Source organism: Saccostrea echinata, unplaced genomic scaffold (assembly GCF_033153115.1).
Source record: "Saccostrea echinata isolate AGI-Se365-2 ecotype Australia unplaced genomic scaffold, CSIRO_AGI_Sech_v1 ptg000029l, whole genome shotgun sequence".
Taxonomy (NCBI): Eukaryota; Metazoa; Mollusca; class Bivalvia; order Ostreida; family Ostreidae; genus Saccostrea; species Saccostrea echinata.
This window is the reverse complement of record NW_026889778.1, coordinates 40,029,332-40,048,911: the sequence shown is the minus strand read 5'-3', so window position 1 is coordinate 40,048,911 and position 19,580 is coordinate 40,029,332. Positions and strand designations below refer to the sequence as shown.

General features: G+C 32.0%; 1 protein-coding gene across 1 annotated transcript in view; it reads left to right on the top strand.

Annotated features, from left to right (window-relative positions):
• Window positions 1–17,842, top strand: part of LOC133195933 (inositol-pentakisphosphate 2-kinase-like) — a 39,609-nt gene extending 21,767 nt beyond the window's left edge. Inside the window, exons 7-14 of the mRNA XM_061331916.1 lie at window positions 3,634–3,692; window positions 10,216–10,288; window positions 11,967–12,076; window positions 12,927–13,132; window positions 13,803–13,938; window positions 14,340–14,451; window positions 15,038–15,120; window positions 15,597–17,842. Coding sequence (XP_061187900.1) covers window positions 3,634–3,692; window positions 10,216–10,288; window positions 11,967–12,076; window positions 12,927–13,132; window positions 13,803–13,938; window positions 14,340–14,451; window positions 15,038–15,120; window positions 15,597–15,786 — 969 coding nt within the window. The 3' untranslated portion in view covers window positions 15,787–17,842. The remainder of the gene's footprint in view (window positions 1–3,633; window positions 3,693–10,215; window positions 10,289–11,966; window positions 12,077–12,926; window positions 13,133–13,802; window positions 13,939–14,339; window positions 14,452–15,037; window positions 15,121–15,596) is intronic.
• The last annotated feature ends 1,738 nt before the right edge of the window (window positions 17,843–19,580 follow it).

The window sequence follows — 19,580 nt, the reverse complement described above, 5'->3', positions numbered from 1 at the left end:
AAGGACCGTCCGGATACGGAACGCGGAATTCCGGTTAACAGAGACAAAATAACGTTAAAAAAATTTCGTTCCCATGAAAAATCATCCGGAAACTGAAGCGTCTGGATCTCTGAAGGTCCACTGTACTTGGTTGCTCAGAGTTTTAATTATGTATTTCATAGAACAAAAATGATAGAAAATTATTATTTTCTTTTATCATGAATGGCTATACTAGTCCCTGTTTTTATTTCCAGTTATAGGCACGAACAATAATTTCATACAATTCACTTGATTAGTTTTCACAAGTTTATCTAATTGATGGCTTTGATTGTGAAATGATATAATAATATAAATTTTTGAAGAAATAGCTAGACAAGTTCAGTCAGCTCTGGAGGATTAAACAATATTATGCCACATACCTTAATTGGACTTCAAATTAAGCTTGCATTTTTCAAGCATTTTTTTTTTTATAACAAGCAAATTTTTAATGATGATCGAAGAGTGAAAAAAAAATTGAATTTCGTAACATTTCTATAGTAATCTATTTTAGACTTTGATCTAGCAATTATGATTTTATACTTTTTGTGAAAATTTAATGCAATAAATAGTATGTTTGTATCTATATGCAAATATTAAGATTGATATTATAACAATTGAAAGTGTTATAAAAGATAATAAAAAAATATTAACGTTTAGTTCTAAAAACAATACATATATGTTGCTGTTACCAGCAAAGCTGTAAAGAGTTCTAAAAGAAAAACCATACCAGGTTCGGTACTTGATCAGAAAAAATAAGCAATTAATGGATTACTAAAAACCTTCTGATTTGTAAATACTAATAATATGTTTGTTGAAGACAAAAATTTGATGATGAAAATTAAAAGATCTGTTGATTAACCTTTTTATTAATTCAGATACACAAAAGTTTGAAATACGTTGTGTTCTCACATGAATATAGGAAAAATCAGATATTTATAATCAGCCCAATGCATAATGTGTCCTTACTAGATCACTTCTGGATGTAATATATATAGCTACGCAGTATAGTGTACACTGAGGCAATTATTATAACATAGGCAAGAAACATATCCTTCCACATAACTAATTATGTGACAAGAGTTCAATTAATCTCGTTAGGTTCACTAGTCATGTGGACAACTCTATTAGTTCACAACCGATTAGTTATATACAGTACATTTTTATTGTGCCTCCTGTGTATCTGCCAATCCATTTTGCCAAAAGGATCAATCATTTCCACATTGCAAACCTGATTATACATTTGCGTTTTTCATTTTAACGTTTTACGTGAACTGACCCACTCGCATAGGTAAAGAGAAAGATAAAAAAAAATTTAAAACGCATTTGGTGGTTTTATAATTAATTAGAACAGGTATGGAAGTTTCTAATTGAAGCGATGCTTATTATGAAATATGGCTTACGTTACGAAATGGAATTTAGATGTCTCATTAATTTTGAAGACAAAAGATATAGTATTTATGTTGAATTTTAAAAATATAGTGCTGAATACATGTATATTAATGTGGCTCAAGAGATTAATTGATTAAGGGTCTTCTTTCCTCATCTTGTGGTAGATGACTTTGATATATATGGGATTTGAACAAATGAGATAAAAAAAAATACACGACAAATTCTGTGAGTTGCTGTTGATAAATAAGGATTTGTCAAAATTTTAAATTTAAACAATGAAAACAGGTTGACTTTTCACATATTTTGTCTTAGGGGAAAAAAATTTGTTACAGTAATAAAATTTCGTAAAAGAGCAAAATAATTACCGGTATTATTTGAACAAAAAAAAGCAACCAATTATTTTGATAATTACTAATCAATGAAATAAAATGTGTTTTAGTTATCTTGTGCAATTCTGAACAGGAGAAAAGGAAATAAAGTCAATATGTATTTTTTTTTTAATTAAATCATTTATTCTTCCTTGCCAAGGTGAAGGACAAGCATTCACCTATGTGGATGTTGTTTTGGTGTTCTTGGAGTTGTAAACAGACTTTGTAACACAATAGAGTTTTCTGGTTCAATTAAGTGTCATGATTACCATATTGTATGAATTATATTTAGGGGAAAGAGGTTAATGATTAATACAAGGATTTCGTTTTGTTTTTTTTTTTTTTCAGATAAAAAGTTTTTAAAATTCTACCAGATTTGATTGTTACTAAATTCTTTATAAAGACCTAAAATTGAATGCATGGTTTTTATTCTGGATATACATGAAATTTATCTCTATAACCATGATAACATAATTTAGGGATTTCACTGTCAATTAAGACTCCCTACTAATGGTATTGGTTCATTTAAATGATGACTAAGTATCCCCCCCTCCCCTGCTTTACATATGCACACATATTTTATAGTGTCAACCCTTACTTTTTCAAAACCTTGAGTCAATAGCTACCAAATGATCAGCAAATGATCAGTCAGTCCTTAGGAAATTGTCCACATGTTAGAGTTTCTCATGTTAGTTCCTCTATGAAGGGTGATGGTAAGGTCATTGTACACTGTAGAACTGTCCAGGTCTGTGGCTTGTACTGACAGTAAAAGGTTAGAGGATAGACAATGTTTAGTCAGCTGTTATAGGCAAAACAGCTTCCATGAAAAGTGACCTGTGTTTGAGTTAGCAGGAAATTAAATATTTATTTGGAAAAGTTTGTTAGGAACATTATACTGGAGATCATTTGTCAGCCAAGTTTTCCCAGTTTAGGGAGTGCATGGTTTTAGTTTTTTACTTTGTGGGTGGGTGGGGGGGGGGGGGGGGGGTATCAATGATATGTGCAACACAAATCAAGTTTGTATAAGTTGAGGTTTACAGCTATTGAAATATTGTTAAGGAATGGCTGCCTTGCCTACTTATTCTTAGGAGGGTATATTTTCTCCTCTTTCAAAAGATCTCATCAAAGCTGGCTTAGAGTACATGAAAATGAAGTTCATATTTTCTTTATGAGAAGTTGAAGATACTAGGTTACAGACAATTACACCTATAAGAGCAAGTATATATCTGATATCATCTGTCTTGGTCAGAGTTCATGGTTCATTGAGCGAAAGCCTCCAGTGATGACCCCATATTTCTTAGTACTGGTCCCCAAATGATATTTACAGACCATTTCTACACATAAAGAGGGGAAAAAAAAGCAGAAAAAATATCCTTGTTTAGTTTTATATATGTACTGCCTGTGGTCATCAAACTGCCGTACTATGAACTAGAGTTCTCCAGGTTTTTTGTGGAAACTAGCTGCAAATGGTTGGGCCCATTTTCACTGTATTATGTTGCTTGAAAGGAAATGTCACTTTATGCAAATGAAGACTTTTGTAATATGCCTTAATTAATTAATGAGTTATTATTGTGACAGACCTAATGAATTGCATGTCCTCATATATAATTCATTCTATTTATAGCCAAACTTCTACATGCAGTGTCAAAGTTTTAAATTCTCTAAATTTTTAACATCATAGTGAATTTTCTTACAAATTGTGCAACAATGAATCACAAACATCTTTACTTTTTTATCATACGATAAACAACTTTTCACACAATGTTTCGGTCAGGGTAATGTTTGTTTGAATTTGAAGGGGAAGGCCACAAAATAAATCTGACCGAGATTTAAACCTTTGCTAATTATATTTTTACAGGCCAAAGAGGGGCGATGGACCAAGACCAGCCTCTATTGTCCACTGGATCTGTTCTCAGGGTAAGTGCCAGGGCCGATTATCTTTTTTCTTTTTGGTAACAAAGGCTGTGGGTTGTCACCAGGATCCAACATGCGAGCCGTCAGCCCAACAATGGTCCGCGAGACGACAGCTGGTGGGCCTTCGACAATGATGTCGCAAACTCACCGTTGACGGGATTTCCTTGTCCTGGCACAAATTGACAGTCGAGTGATAAATCAATCAATGGCCCTCTTTGTTAGAGTTTCCCAACATTATGAGACTGCGTTATTGCACGTGTGGTACGGCACTTGGGACTAGAAAGTAATTTTCAGGGGGCATGGCTCATTTTGAATTCATTACGGTTATTCTTCGGGAAGGCTAGGGTACCTGAATATTGGGTTTGTTTGGACGAATGATAAGGGTCAGGTGTATGGTAATTGCTTAGTGACAGATGGTGTTTATGTGAAATACCAGAATCATTTTACAGAAGTAACATTTCTTATCAATGAAAACAGATATACCTTAAAATGTAGAAATTATAATTAGGGGAATCTAATGGGATGCTCATCATACTGAAAGTCAATTCTGATGTGTGCATGAAGTTTGAACAAAACTTTCCTGCAACGATGTTATTTAGACTAGATGTATTTTAGAAAGTAAAAAAAATGTAATAACATGGATTAAATGTGTCATCTACTTAAGTAGACCAAAAACAGATCTTATTTACGTGACCCTGTTTAGATAATCACCTCCTCGGGGCCCCTAAAAATTACATCTGTTATGCAAATACGAAAGGCCTTTTTTAATAATGAACTTTCTAGAAGTACTTTTGCAATACAAAAACAGAATAAAACTAAGGGAGGTCTTCATTTATGTCATGTGAAAGTGATTTTTTTTTTTGCAGTAAATTATTTGATAGGCTACCTTTTCTCTTCATTAGCTACATGTATAACCATTATTAATTCATTAAGGGGTATATGTTATTTCATGAATGAATAATTAAGCACCTGCAGTTAGGTTTTAATTTCATATTATCATGTTTTTCCCACTAGTGGCCTAAGGTTTTAGAATGATTCTATTCTGAGTCATAATGGAAGTCTAGAATATCCAATAGATAAAAGCTTGTGATTTAATATTGATACTAGACATGATAATTGATGCAGGTTCATATTTGATCAAAATTGTATATCATTAAATTGTTTTTTGGTGTCTGGTTCATTATATTCATGTATATGTACTTAATTCACGTTGTACCTTTTATTTGTTAAATTTCTGAAAGTATACGAAATTAAAATTCTCATGTCTACGTAAATATATTAATATAGAAACTCTCAATGCAGTTAAGTAAATTTAAAGTCTGATTCAAATTAGTTTCTGGAGCCATGAAGTCTGTATGATGTATTAACTATTACTTCATATTTATGTAGTATTAACTGGGCTATACATCAGTTTGTAGTATTAAATGCATAGCCAGGACCACTCAATACCTACTAAGATAGATATGACTGCCAGGGCAGACCATACGTCCAGTTTGTATTGCCATCAAATCTTGATGCATCTGTACATAAAACGTAGCTGACTGTACCTCTAAATATCACATGACCCCCCTGGACATGACCTGGACAAGAGTTACAGGCCCCTGAGTGCATTTTGTGTATTGGCCACCTTGAAACTTACATAAAATGGGCCCTAAGCTTACGTTTCGGCAAGTGTTGCATATAAAGGTAGCCAGGTGCAGATTAGTACAGGTGTCGTTTGAGGTAACACAAGAAGTCTTGCTGTTGGTGTAACATGGATTAATTGGGTGCTTGGTTGTTTAGGTCAACACCATATTCGGTTCCAATTTTCTGTGGCTCAGTGCCGTTTCCAGTATAAATAGTTGGTTTGTTAATTACTATCTATAAGTTCTATTCTGATTGGATGATGTCAACAATGTGTATTGACTGATCCACCAGAGAGGGCTTAATGAAACCTTGTTACAATTTGCTCCATTAAGGGGTTGATTTATACAGATGGGGAAACTGACGTCAGAAATTGACACCAGATCAATATGTTCCTGTGGTATAATATAGATCTGAGAAATCAGCTGATCTAAGCATTGATGAATATTGATTTGTTAAGGTTATATTATCTCTTAGGGTCCATTATATTCCAAGGGCAGGAAGTGGTGTTTACCCATTATCAGATATAGAGTGGTTAGTTGATATGTAAATGTAGCCATATATAAGGCTGTTAAGACATTGTGTTAATGAACTGGTAGATTTATGTCAGGCAGAAGGGGCATTGAATTTTAATATTTATACTTGCTCTTGGGAGGAGAGAGTATATATATTTTTTGAGTAGGTGTAATAATTTGGCCATTATTGTAATATTTTTGAAATCTTGATTAACCTTAGACATGACTTTTACAAACTAGGAATGGGACAAGTTCAATCTTAACATTGTGATTGACCCATTTTTTTTTATTTCTTGGTAAATTAACTTGCCATGGACAGGATAAAAATATAATTCATAAATAATTTTGTGCGTGAGCCCAATGATCAGAGTGGTTGGACTGTGCAGTATATAAATGTATAAGACAAATCGAGTGGTGGATCTAGAAATATGGGTGTTGGTCAAAGTCCATAATTTATTAGTGTGTTGGGGGGGGTCCACCTCTACCACTTTTCTCATCTCACTAAAAAAAACCCACAGTGTTAGAAAATATGTAATCGGTGAGAATCTTAAAATGGAACCACTATTTACTGAAATTTTATTACCATGATATTCTCTGTAATATGTACAAATTGAGACTTTGGCAAAAGTGTTGGTCTCAGGGGATCTCCTCCTTCCCTTTTCTAAATCAATCAGAAGACTGTTAATTATAACCTCACCTACCCCACTCCACACCCCCCACACCCCAATCCTCTTCAGTTGGTTGATATGCTAGAACAGTGATGTCTGATGTCATGCAGAGCAGCATAATTCAACACTCATAATACTCCTATTTTCACATTTCATGTAAATTGTTCAATAATTAAAAGGATATGTTTTAATAAGAGGATTACTTGGCTATTTGCTCCAAACTTGGAAATGAGGTCATGTTTATTGCCAGTTGGAGTGAAAATCAGATTTTAATAACATAATCTCTTGTTTTGAAGGATTTAAAAAATGTCATCAGGATTATACTGATATACAATAAACTACTTTGTGGTGATTTAATATAATGTGGACTGTGACACAATGTTGCAGCATTTTGTTTGTACAGATACATTATCTACAAACAGACTTGTTTGGACTTTAGGGAAGATGCATACAGAAAATCGCTGAACAAGCACCTAAAGCCTGATCAAGCTGTAATTAAATGCTTTGCAGATGTTTTTTCCTCTCTCTCTCTCTCTCTAAAATTTTGGTACAGTAACTTAATGTATTTCCACTCAACATTTAAATATGCATTCTCTCAAGTATGACACTGGGACCCTCTTTAATTTCACACTTCATTCTTTGTTCCTTTGTTCAGGCTGTGGGAAAAATCACATTTTCTCCCCCACTTGGGGGCCTCCCATTATCTGGGGCATGTTTTCACTGTGCCCTTTCAAGCATGTCAACAGCTGTTGGCTGATTTTCCAGTTTCAGTGTGTTCTAAAAATAACTGTTTGCGGCTCTGTTGTTGAGGCACTTGCTGTTTAAGGGATCAATTTAATTTTCTAGAGAGAAAAAAATATTTGGAAAAGAAAGGGGTTAATATGAGAGAGAGAGAGAAAGACTATATAAATTTAAAAAAAAATAAAAGTGCTTAGGAAAAGGATAGATAAGCATATGTTCTTTGTTTGTATCCTTAGGAATTTAAGTTAATTGGTTCAGTTAGTTTATCTGCTTAAATCTTATGAATGCAGACGCACAAAAAAAAATTATTGAGATGTACGTGAGAAAACAGTGGGAAAACTAATATGGGGTAGGCATGTTATAAAAGCTTATAAGAATTAGGCTCAAAGTTAGACAGTAATCATATGTGATGAACATATTCCTTAGAAGAACAGTACCTGCATCAACACAGTTCATGGGACATGTTTAATGTTATTAAAAGATTATTTAGGAATAGAAAAAGCGCAGATTTGTCAATTCATGTATAATCCTAATTCCAGAATGCTGAGCTGAGCTGAGCTCTAGCAGCTAACTTGTTATCAAACTCGTTTATTTGAATTCTGTTTAATTAACATCAAGAAGTTTTGGGAAACTGAAGTAAATTACCTCATTAGAAATCTTCCTTTGGTATGCGTTTTGTAGACAATTACATCCGTCAAGCTGCTCTTAATGGGCCCGTTAATGAATGCTTGCTTTTGACGTCAGCCTAATTATATGTTAATTTGGCCTCAAATTATTATTGTGCATTGTAATTCAATGCGAAAACAGCAGTGCCTGACTTTCAGCACAAAAGGAAGTTGGGCAGACATTTTGAAGTTGCCCTAGCTTCAAATTTAATGGTGAACCTTGACAAAGCTTTGACAGTTTGGGGTCTCTCTTTTTTCCCTGAAATTAGCAACTTAAATTTTGTTTCACGTTCACGTCCAGTCATAAATTTATTCTAGGCATTATTGATATATGGATATGATTGAAATGATATTACACTAATTATCACACATGGAATGCATTTTTATGATTTTCCTTGATTTAATTAGATAAAAAGGCTTGAAATGTATTATGGACTTCCTTAAAATTTTATGGTATTTTTACACTGGTGCATGACATATGAATTGATATACAAGATTCTATTTGGTTGGTTATTAAGAGTGCTACATGTACACACTGTTAGAAATATTTTTGTACTATTATGTAGTGATTTTAAGCTTAGTGCAAGAGAACCTCTGAAAAGAAAAAAAGATACTTGTTTGAAGTGAGGGGTAAAGGAGTTTGAAGAAGAAGAAAAATAAAATAAATGGAAACAATTGAGTTAATTGCCTGTTTATTGATTATTATAATAACTACATTGTAGGTTAGTCGCATATCATCGTTTGGCATCTCTTTCTTGCAGAGAACCATTAAATACCCCTGAGCTTGGTTATTAGCTGTCCATGCCCTTTTTTCCTTATTTTTAAAAGAATTATTTGGTTGTTGTTTTGTAAAACGTGCCTATCTGTGCACGTGAAATCTACCAGCAGTTAGAGTGTAGTGTGAAAACTTGTGTGAACAAGCCAGGTCGCTAGTACTGTTCTGTTATCTAGAAAGATGTTCTATGATTATATTTGATTTCTGATTTCAGACATGACATTGCACACTGATTTCATGTTACTTACACATACTATATAGAATGGTGTCATGTGGCTTGAATGATTTTTTAAGACTCAATCTTTTAAATTAACTTATTAAATAGTCCTTTAATTTGCTACTTGTTCATTAGCAGGAATTAATTTCTTCACTTGGAGGTGAACTTCTTATGTAGCCTTTATACTGTATAAAATGAATGAAGAAAATTTTGTACATAGCTTTCTTGAGCTAAACATTTGTTTAACACCTCTCTCTCTCTCTCTCTCTCTCTCTCTCTCCCCTAGATTTTTTCACTATGTTGCTATTGATAGTGACTATTATGTTACAATATTATATAGTAATAGCCACAGGCCTTTAGATCAATTTAATTCAACTGTCAAACTTGGGGGTATAAAAAAAATATACCATCACTTTGGCAGTCAAATTAAAATGATCTAAAGGCCTATGATATTACTGGACCTTTTAAATAGATAACCTTGGAAATTTCTTTGCGTGGTGTCATACAGTATGTTGCAGTCTATTTTAAGTAATGGGGATTTTATATGAGGAAGGAAGGCCTACATATATATAATATATAATCTTGAAGTGCCAAGCATGTCAGGAACTACATGTCAGTTGATCTCTTATAATTACACAACTTATTAGTATGACCAAAATAAATATTTTACAACCGTATGTACAATATACTCAATTTCTCCGATAGGCAACCATGCAATTATGACTATAAGTTTTGCCATTAAATTGAGACAAATTAAATTGCACTTTTTTCCCATTTGGGAGGAAATATATTAATTTGATGGCTTGTAAATTGTAATAAACGAATCTTAATTGAGAGGTATTAGCTTATAGATTTCATATTGAAATAAAGTGAAAAAAAATGTAGGTCTAAATATAGGGATGACTGCATTGCCCTATACATAACCTGGTATTGCATTGATAAGGCAATTCAGGAACATTCTAAATGAATGATGCAAAACTGATTATATTGATCAATAGAATGAAATAATGTGAAATTTATTTTGGGAAATTTATACTTGTCAATTTTTTCAGTGGTAACAAATTAATTGTAGATTACTGAAAAGTCATACGTTTTGCTATTAGTGGTCTAAGGGGCATAACTCTTATTATAAACTATATAAATAAAGAAAAAATAACTAAATAAATTAAAAAAAAAAAAAAGATGAGTGGTTTTCTGCTAAGGATAAAACTGTCATCTGTTATCTCTGATTAACAGGTGATTTAAAGCTGTTTTGTAGGTGGAGTGGCAGGACAGTTCTTATGATAAATGTTAATCACATTCATATTTTTTTCATTTTTCAGGAATCGTGCTAGAATGAGACATGCCCTCCATGGTCTGTGTGTAACTCCCCAGAACAACCTGAAAATCTGTCAGGTAACACAGATAATGAAGCTTTTTACATAGAATATTCCATCAACAAACCAGAAGTAGTAGCTCATCAATTCTGTCCTTTATGCATACTGTGAATCAAGCTTTGTCACATATTCAATGAATCAAATCTGTAGTACATGAACATTGTAATAATCTCTTGGAGAAGTTTTGTGGCTTTAATGAAAACTGATCAATTTACAGGAAATTAAAAGAAAATTTATACCATATAAACATTTGCTGCAAATTAGACTGATTCCAGAAATTGACTTCAACCTTGGAAATTTTTTTTTTTTTTTTTTTTTTGAATAAAGAAGATAGGAGATAAATAAATACATCATGCCTCCTTGCCTTCAAAGAGCAGGTCGGGGGGGGGGGGGGGGGGGGGGGGGGGGGATTAAAAATGAATGGCATTTTGGGGGGAAATTTAACATGCAGAAGAACTCAGATGAATTGATATCTTTATCATTACTAATTAAGAAAATAACACTATTCACTTTGGAAGAAAGGTTTCTTTTTTGCATTAATTGGGAAAAGGGCTGTTTAGCAGTCCCCATTATTATAATGGACAATTGAGAGCCCTGCAAATCATGCTGTATATGATCCTCCCCCCCCCCTTTAAAAAAAATGAAATGATTTATTATATTCATATTAGTATTAAATTTAAAAAAGAACTGTTAATAACTCACACACCATGAATATTTTGATACCTTGTATTTTTAAAAAAAGTCATGATTTGATATAGATCGACCAAATGCAAAACATTATGGCTTAATTAGGGGATATAGATTCACAGTAAAATTTGTCTTCTGAAATTGATTTGTATATTAAAAACAAATATAATCTAGTATTTTTTTAACCTTGGAAAAAAAGAAGTATTAAAGAATATGAAGATGTGTTTAGTAATAAAACCTGCACAAATACTTTTATTATTTTGAGTCACACTTTGGTTAGGTTTTATTTAAATGCATGTGAAGGTATTAAATCAAATCTTAACATATTCTCACACTTTATGTTTATCACTCAAAATGAATTCTAAAAAAATTAATTTAACAGACAAATAATGAACATTTTATTGATTTAAATCCGAACAATATAGGGGCACTCCGTATTTCTCCTGATGAAATTAAATTCTGCAGACGAATTTAATGGGTGTTTCAACAAAGGGAGTGTACCATTGGGTACACTTTCCTGAAATATTACTCTGTAACCATTACACGGGGATATGTTTCAATAACGTGCCAGGCTTGAGTCTAAATCATGTTTGTTGTGACAGAATGCATCAGGTCTTTGACATCATGTTGACAGACAGATCGTAGTTATTAAAATTGTTATGATATAATACTTGTGCCCATTAAAAATAAAGCAAATTGGACAGGTGTCTAAATTATGCGGATATATATGTTTTTTTGGTGTGTTTGCATGTTTAATTTTTTTTCTTTTGTTAATTATGGGGAAAATATTTTTAATATTCATCAAACCAATAATAAATGATTTTAACAAAGATATCTGATAGAATTGTATTGAAAGTCCCCACTTATATTACTGTGTCTTGTTATAGGTGATTTACAAGGTTGTCAGTTCTCAATTTATTCTAGTTATTTAACAGATAATGAAAAAAATTCTTTTGAACACAAACTTAAGTTAATATTTCTTGAAATATATATTGTTTTTCCACTTGTAGAATGGAATTGAGGTATACAGTGAATTTTCTAAAGGTGACCTAGGTAAAATCCTACAGCAGTTTTTCGGAGATTCAGTGAATGGGTTGAAAAATGGAATGAGAAAACACGTGTAAGTTAAAAGTAGAAGGGAGATAACTCAGTGTTTGGCTGAAAACTGCCAAGATGAGTAAAATTTTTGGAAATAAGTACATGTAATGAGATTGTAAAGATTTAAGGAGGTATAATACACCTATTAAAATTGAAAATGAAGGAGAGTTTGTAGATGAGGGGGATTAAAACTTTTTGAATGCATGATTTAGCAAAAATAGCACTTTGAGTGAAAATTAATTAAAGCAATATGAGCTGCATTTTCGAGAATTTTATTTTGCTGTTAAAATGTGCTGTTATGATAAATCTATGTAAATTAAACCTTTATGATCAATTAGACTAAAATAAAGTATTAAATTGTTTCATAAGAAAGATTTCTGCACAATGGAATGTATAGTATTGTATAAGAAATCAATATAGTACAGGACGACAATAATGTAATTTTGCTTCAATCAAGGCTTAAAATTAGTTCTTCCATTGCAAATAAAAACAATAGAAGTTTATAAACATTCTTTTTTTCTGTCATTGAACTAGTTATTTGCAATATTGCAACAAAAATTTAAGACATCAAAGTTGCAGCTCATATTGCTTAAAAAAAAAAATTGCAGCCCTTTGTTAGTAATATGAGCACTCTCAACAACTGTATTACTGAGGTAGAGAGTTGAAAGGAACACCTGGCATTTATACATTTTACTTTTAATATGGCTTTTAAGATGTACTTTAGATTAAAAAAATATATGATATTGTGATATTCCACCAAACTACTTGTAGCAAATGACATTCTTTTCATGTTTAGAATTTTTTTTCTTGAGCCTCATTAATTGCCTTAACACATTGACGTTGACATTTATGGTTGATATTTAACATTTCAGGGAAGTGCAGACATTTGTCGATTTGATCATTGATGCTTTACTGTATGTGCCAAAAAAACTGGAATCTCATCGATCTAGTCACGCAGTCCTGAGGGCCAGTAATCGTCAAGCTAAAGACTCGCCAAGTCTCTCCCGCAAAAAGTCTCCTATTTATAGTCAGCATTGTCAGAACAGTTCGTTCAAGACAAACCATAATGCAAGTTCTGGTAGGGCTATACTATGAAATGGGAGGCAAAATATGATTTATAAATGCATAACGAAACTTTAACGTGAGTTGAATTTGTGCCACTGTTTTTCATAGAGGAGTTTACTCTCTAATCTCCAATTGCATGATAAACTTTGCCAAAAATCTCATTCAAGAGTTTCAGATATCCACATGGGAAGATATTTGATAGATATTGGGGAAGATATTTGAAGTTTTTCTCTGCAGTCATTCAGTGAGCTCATCAGTTGAATATGCATTGAACAGCATTACTTTACGAGCTTCCCTTTAAAAGAATAAAATAGTTGAATTGTTTGCAAGATATGTCAGATCTTTTTTTTTTTCAAATTGCTGTTTTAAGGTTAAATTGATAAATCCTTGGTTAGAGCAAATAAATGCCCCCGCACCACTCTGTAAATGATGAACTCTTGGAATATTTTTAAAGGAAATTCAGTTGTAGAAAAGGGACTTTACCCCCTCAAATAGACATTAAGGGTCACACTGTATATGGAGAGTCCTTTTCTTTAACAGCAGTGTACCTAACATATAATTGTGCAAAGATGATAGTTTACCAATTTTGACAGGATTATTCACTCTTTCCTAGAATTTTTTAAATCTGAATATTTGAATGTGCTTTAAAAATATCCTTAAAAAATTTGATCACTCTGTTATAGAGCCAAACAGTCTACCCCATAGTTGTGTTCTGGAGCGAGTCCTCCATGTCCAGATGCTTGACCAGCTGGACATTGAGGAGATCCACCCCCTGTATGTCAGGGTGAAGGAGTATGTGTACAACCACCCTGAAGAAAGGTAACAACTTAAAAACAGTGATGTCTGTACTGGTGGGGTGAAAGTTGAATCTTTACTTAAGTTTTTCTTAAATAATGCAAAGCAACTGCCTTTTTGGACTAATTTTCTTTCTTTCTTTCTTTTTATCATTTTTTTTAGACAATTTTTCAAAAGTTCTCTTTCTGTGATTTCCCTGTGCCATGTTGTCTTTGCTATCAATATACAGATATGATTTAATTTTTGCAATTACAAACTGCACTATAAACTCATGAAGGTTAGACTTGAATAAAGAAAAGTAGGTTTACTTTTGTAGAACCTAGCATTTTATGCACATATCTTAAAAAAAAAAAATCATAAGTTAACGATAATTCTGATTTGTTGCAATAATTAATGTAATTAAACAATTGTGGTTCACTTTTCAGTGCCCAATGGAATCTGTATGGGCCGTTCACTTCCGAGTCTTGGTTGACCCCATGTTTAGAGGACCCACAGAGCCATGCAGACACAGAGAGTATAGAGTATGCTGTCAGTCAGGTAAACATGCTCCTGATAAAATATGTGGTGGAAGAATTTTAATCTACAGAATTAAAAATTGATGCTTGCTAACAGTCTAGACAAAAGCAGTGATTTTAATGTAATTAATTAGAAGTTTATGATATAATGATGGCAAAGATTAGGAAATATCTTTGTATAGAAATGTTAGAAGAACTCTATATCAACCATATTTTCCAAGAAATTTCTGTTTTGTCTTCATTTTTTCGTAAGATATACTAAAGACTCGTATTATTTCATAGGAGTTCAATTTTCATGGATTTAGTGGATACCTGCTACCAATAAATGAACAAATTACATGAATATTGAAGTAAATGAATTATCTTTTAGAATGAGACCTTTTCTTTAACAATACCTTAAAATGATTGTAAATGTTGGTTTCTTACTCATGGATCACATGTCTACTGAGTACTTTGTCTATTGATTACTTTGTCTATTGAGTGCTTTGTCTGTTGAGTACTTTGTCTATTGAGTACTTTGTCTATTGGGTTCTTTGTCTATTGAGTACTTTGTCTATTGAGTACTTTGTCTTTTGAGTACTTTGTCTATTGAGTACTTTGTATTGAAGGTAAAGAGACACAACATATCTAAGACTGCCCAGGACTGTTCTATAATGGTGGCTATGCAGCAGATCTCTCCAAACATGAATATGTAAGTGACTCGGATATCATTCATCTTTTATAGCCTTGCCCAAGCTCTTCTCAGGGATAAAGTACATGTAATATTTTATCTTGAGTGAAGTTCTTAAAACTGTTTCACAAAGTATTATAGGTAGTTTTCATAGCTTCCCTTTGACTTAGTCCATTTTGGAGGTCAACCCAGTGAATTTTCTTTTTTGATGAACCAAATTAAAATGTGGCAGGAATATAGGGGGGGAAATCTTTATGAAAATTAGGAATTAAAGGAGACTTTAAATGTATATTCTTCAGAAAAAGTAAGTGTTATACACCTCAATGGCCAGTACAAACAAGTTTATTAAAATGATGAAGGAATCTGGGCATGTTGACCTCCAATATTGCAACCAGTGGGAAGTAACTCTTGCTAAATTGATATTTGTTGGACACTCTCTATTTTTTCTACTTAAATTCGGCTCATCATTGGTAACTCTGATTTCTGTTTTTATCTAGTGAGAATGAGGACATGGTGCTAACGGACAGCTGTGGCAGGAAGTATCAGTTCTCTGTGGTGATCATTGACCTTGACCCCAAACCTGTGGACAAGATCAAAAAATACCACCGCCAGCAATCCGACATCGTCCAAGCCTTCACAGAAGATCAGCCTGACGACACAGAAGATGATGCAGCCATTGATCATTAAACAGGGGTCAGGATGTCAAGGGCATAGGATATCAGGGTCATTAGCAAAAGTGGCATTTTCGTAAAAAAATGGTTTAAAATGAATTGGATGATACAATGTAAGGATCCTGCATTATAGATGTTGAATTTTAATGATGAATGAAGTACTATGTATTTGTTTTCGATTTTTTTGAAATATTTTTTGTTTAAATTTGCTTTGTTTGATTTCCATGGTAACCCTTCAAAAGGATTTTTCATAGAAGTCCAACAGATATCTAGTCATCCCCTTGTTTGTTGTTATTTTTGTTGTTTTTTCCAAGAAAAGAAATGTTGTTTCCATCGTTTTGTTGAAGAAATAGATTATGAATATTGAACATCAAATTTTTAAAAATCATAGTGCATGTATTCATCTCTGTTTTCAAACACATTTGTGATACAGTAGTTCAGAAAACTATAAACGAACAGATCTAAGAGGGTGTATATTTAAAATCAGATATTTCTTGGAATGGAGGAACTCAAAAACTTTTGTTTTGCAATAATGCTGGTGAAACAATGTTAAAAAAAGTGGAATTTTAAATTTTCTATTGATGAGCAAATCATAACAAAATGCATTCTATTTATTAATGTAATATGAATGAATTTAAACCAGAAAATAAGAGTTATCTTCCCTATGTTCTCTCTTGAAAATTATAATGCTTTCATTCAAATTTGTTTAAGGAAAAATAGGAAGAAATACACATCATCTGATTAGGGCATTTCAATCCACTTAAATGAAATGTGCTTTGGAAAGTCAGGTATTAGAGCATACAAATTTAACCTAAATTATTAAACTAATTTAAAAAGGGGTGGGGGGCTAGAATTTCACTTCCTGTCTATACTTGAATGGACTCCCTCTTGAATTTGCATGGGGAAAAAATTATTATTTGTCTTGAAATTAATTATATTAAAAAAAATTTCAACTATGAATGCATATCAAATCCCTGTTAACATTGGAAAAAACAATAGTTTTACTGCATTTTTTTTTAATGAAAAAAAAGGTTATATATATTTTAAAAGTGTTATAATTGTTGTTGTAATATATATACATATGCTTTATTCTTGTTTAATATATACTACATGGGTATATTGTTAGTATCTTTAAAGTTATGGTATTCCAGTAGGGGAACATCAGACATATTCATCATTATATTTTAAGTATATATTTCAGTTCTATATTTGGTTATATGTAAAGAAGCAGCAGGTACTATTGTGGGTCACACATGCACATCTGTTCTGAGAAAAACCGGTGGTAGTAAATTATTGGTATTTATGTTCAGAAAAGAGGTGAACATTTTTTGCATATTTGTGAAATCCTAATTGTAAAAAAAATAGTCATGCAGTTGATACTTGTAAATTTTCTGTTATATTTTAAGTAATTCATGTCTTATATATCTCCATTGCTTTATATGTTTTGAGTGATTTTTGTTGTAATTATACCTTGATTCAATCAAATATTAATAAGGTCAAAGGTGTTACACTCATAAATAAATTTTAACATGAATTATAAATTTAGAATTATGATGTTATTACCCACCCTTTTTCACATAGAAGCAGGACCAGTTTCCTGTAGTGCCAAATATAAGCATTATTTGGCCAAAAAAAATGTGTACTTTGAATGTTTGTGGAAGGTCAGTGTTGTCTTATTATTGTAGCTTTTCTTGTTATTGTATATCTTTTTGTATATCTTTCCTTCTTTCAAGAAGTCCCCGTGGAATTTTTTTTAAAAGATGAAAGGCACGGAAGACAATTGGTGCATTAATTAGGATCCAGGTGCTATCCCTTTCTTGCAATATGAATGCAATGTTATGCATATTTTAACACTGGTGCTTCTGAGATCTGATAAAATAACATACTTCTAAATTATTGAATACCTTAACAATGGCTACTTATTATTTCGAGCTTCCCACTGTCCTAGGAATTCATTTAGCTCATGAAAAGCATGATGTATGCATTTGCAAGTTCAATTTATCCAACATTAAAAATGTCCTGTTTACATGACTGCCAGTATAAATAGTTTGGGGGGGAGGGGGGAATGAGGATTGAAGAGAAGGGGGGATCATTTAATATTTAACAAATTTGCTTACTATTAACCGTACATGTACATCAGTGATTCATAATCTGCCCTTTTTTTTTTTTTTAAACTCATCCAGGGTATGAAGCTATTTATTGCAGTGAAACATTGTGTGTTTTACTTTTGTGAGTGGTTACGTAAAACTGTTCTATGTATTGCTGTATTTAATGCTACTGTGTAAGTGTTTAATGTTTTTATTTACTCTCTAGAATTAGTTTTCCCTGTTAGAATTAACAAGTGATATTTCATACATGAGTGATTGTCGCAGGCCAGTACTCTATCTGAGAAAGAATAAAGATAAACCCTGGCAAAAACATGTTAATAAAATGTACTGTACACCAGGGAAATTTTTCGACCCAGTTTTATTTTTCGCCCTCATCACAAGTGGGGAAAGATTATTTGTAAGTGTGAAAGAGTGAGAATAATACTAGGCAAAAATAACCCTGAGTGCACTAAATAGTACACACATACAAACAGACACACACACATATACACACACACTGTTGATGGTGCTGTAAGTGTTGCATAATAGTCTACCGTTTGTTTTGTGATGTTTTACCCCTTCTGTTGTCCATGTCGGAGTAGTTCATATATAAAGGGTATTAATATTTGTTAACTTCAGTTACGGCCAACTTATGGGAAAGTCTATTTGTCTCAGTTTATAACTAAACATGGTAACTGTAGTGTCAGACATTTTTTTTCTCTCATTCAAATAATAAGTGATAAATTTATTAATCTTAGAAAATATGTTTAATTTTGAATTTTGTCTCCTTAAAGATAGTGGATGATGTAACTAATTTTTATATTTATATGTTGCAGGACATGAAATTATATGCATTTTTAATCTGAAGTTGTAGTTAGATATATATATATAAGCATAATGCATTTGATTCAATCTTGTATTCCTAATTAGAGTTGGATAAGGATGCAAGAATGGTATATATTGTATGGAATAAAATTCCAGTTGTATTTTTTTTTTTTTTTTTTTTTTGTAATTTTTATTTTTTTTTTTTTTTACAAATACTGGAGATTAAAGTACATGTATAACTTACTTATGCTGAAGCATGCAATTGAGGTCATCTTGTTTGAGTAGTTCAGTTCTTGTTTGAGTTAGTTCAGATATGCCTGAGTAAGTGTTCAAAAACTGAGAATATTTTACACTTGTTTACAGTAATTGGAATATATATTCTTGATTAGGTGACATACAGTACCTTCCAAGATGTTTTAATATTATTTCTAAAATTGTGAATAAGTTTTTTGTGGTGTTCACTTTCATTTTGTATTTGTAAGTATTTACCAATAAACAAAAAAATCTGTATTACATATTTACTACTGAACAAAAATATATAAAATTTCATTTAATAAAATTTTATTATTTGTTTAATGGTGAAGTCTTGGTGCAGGTTAATATATATAAAATGACTATTAATTTTATGGATAATAATAATCTGTTGATTTAATATTTCAAATATATATCTAAGAGTATATTTATATATATTTAGAGATTCTAATCATCGATTCTGGTCAAGTTGGTCTTCATGTATTATAATTTTTGCAGTAAATACACAATCAAAAATTGTAAAAGTTATTGTAAAAGATTTTTTTTTTAATTTTATATATCTGTATATATACTAGCTTGTATTGTTACTGGTATCGGCTAGTAGGCAAGAGTGAGAGATATTTTTCTTTTTATTTGTTTTGATAGG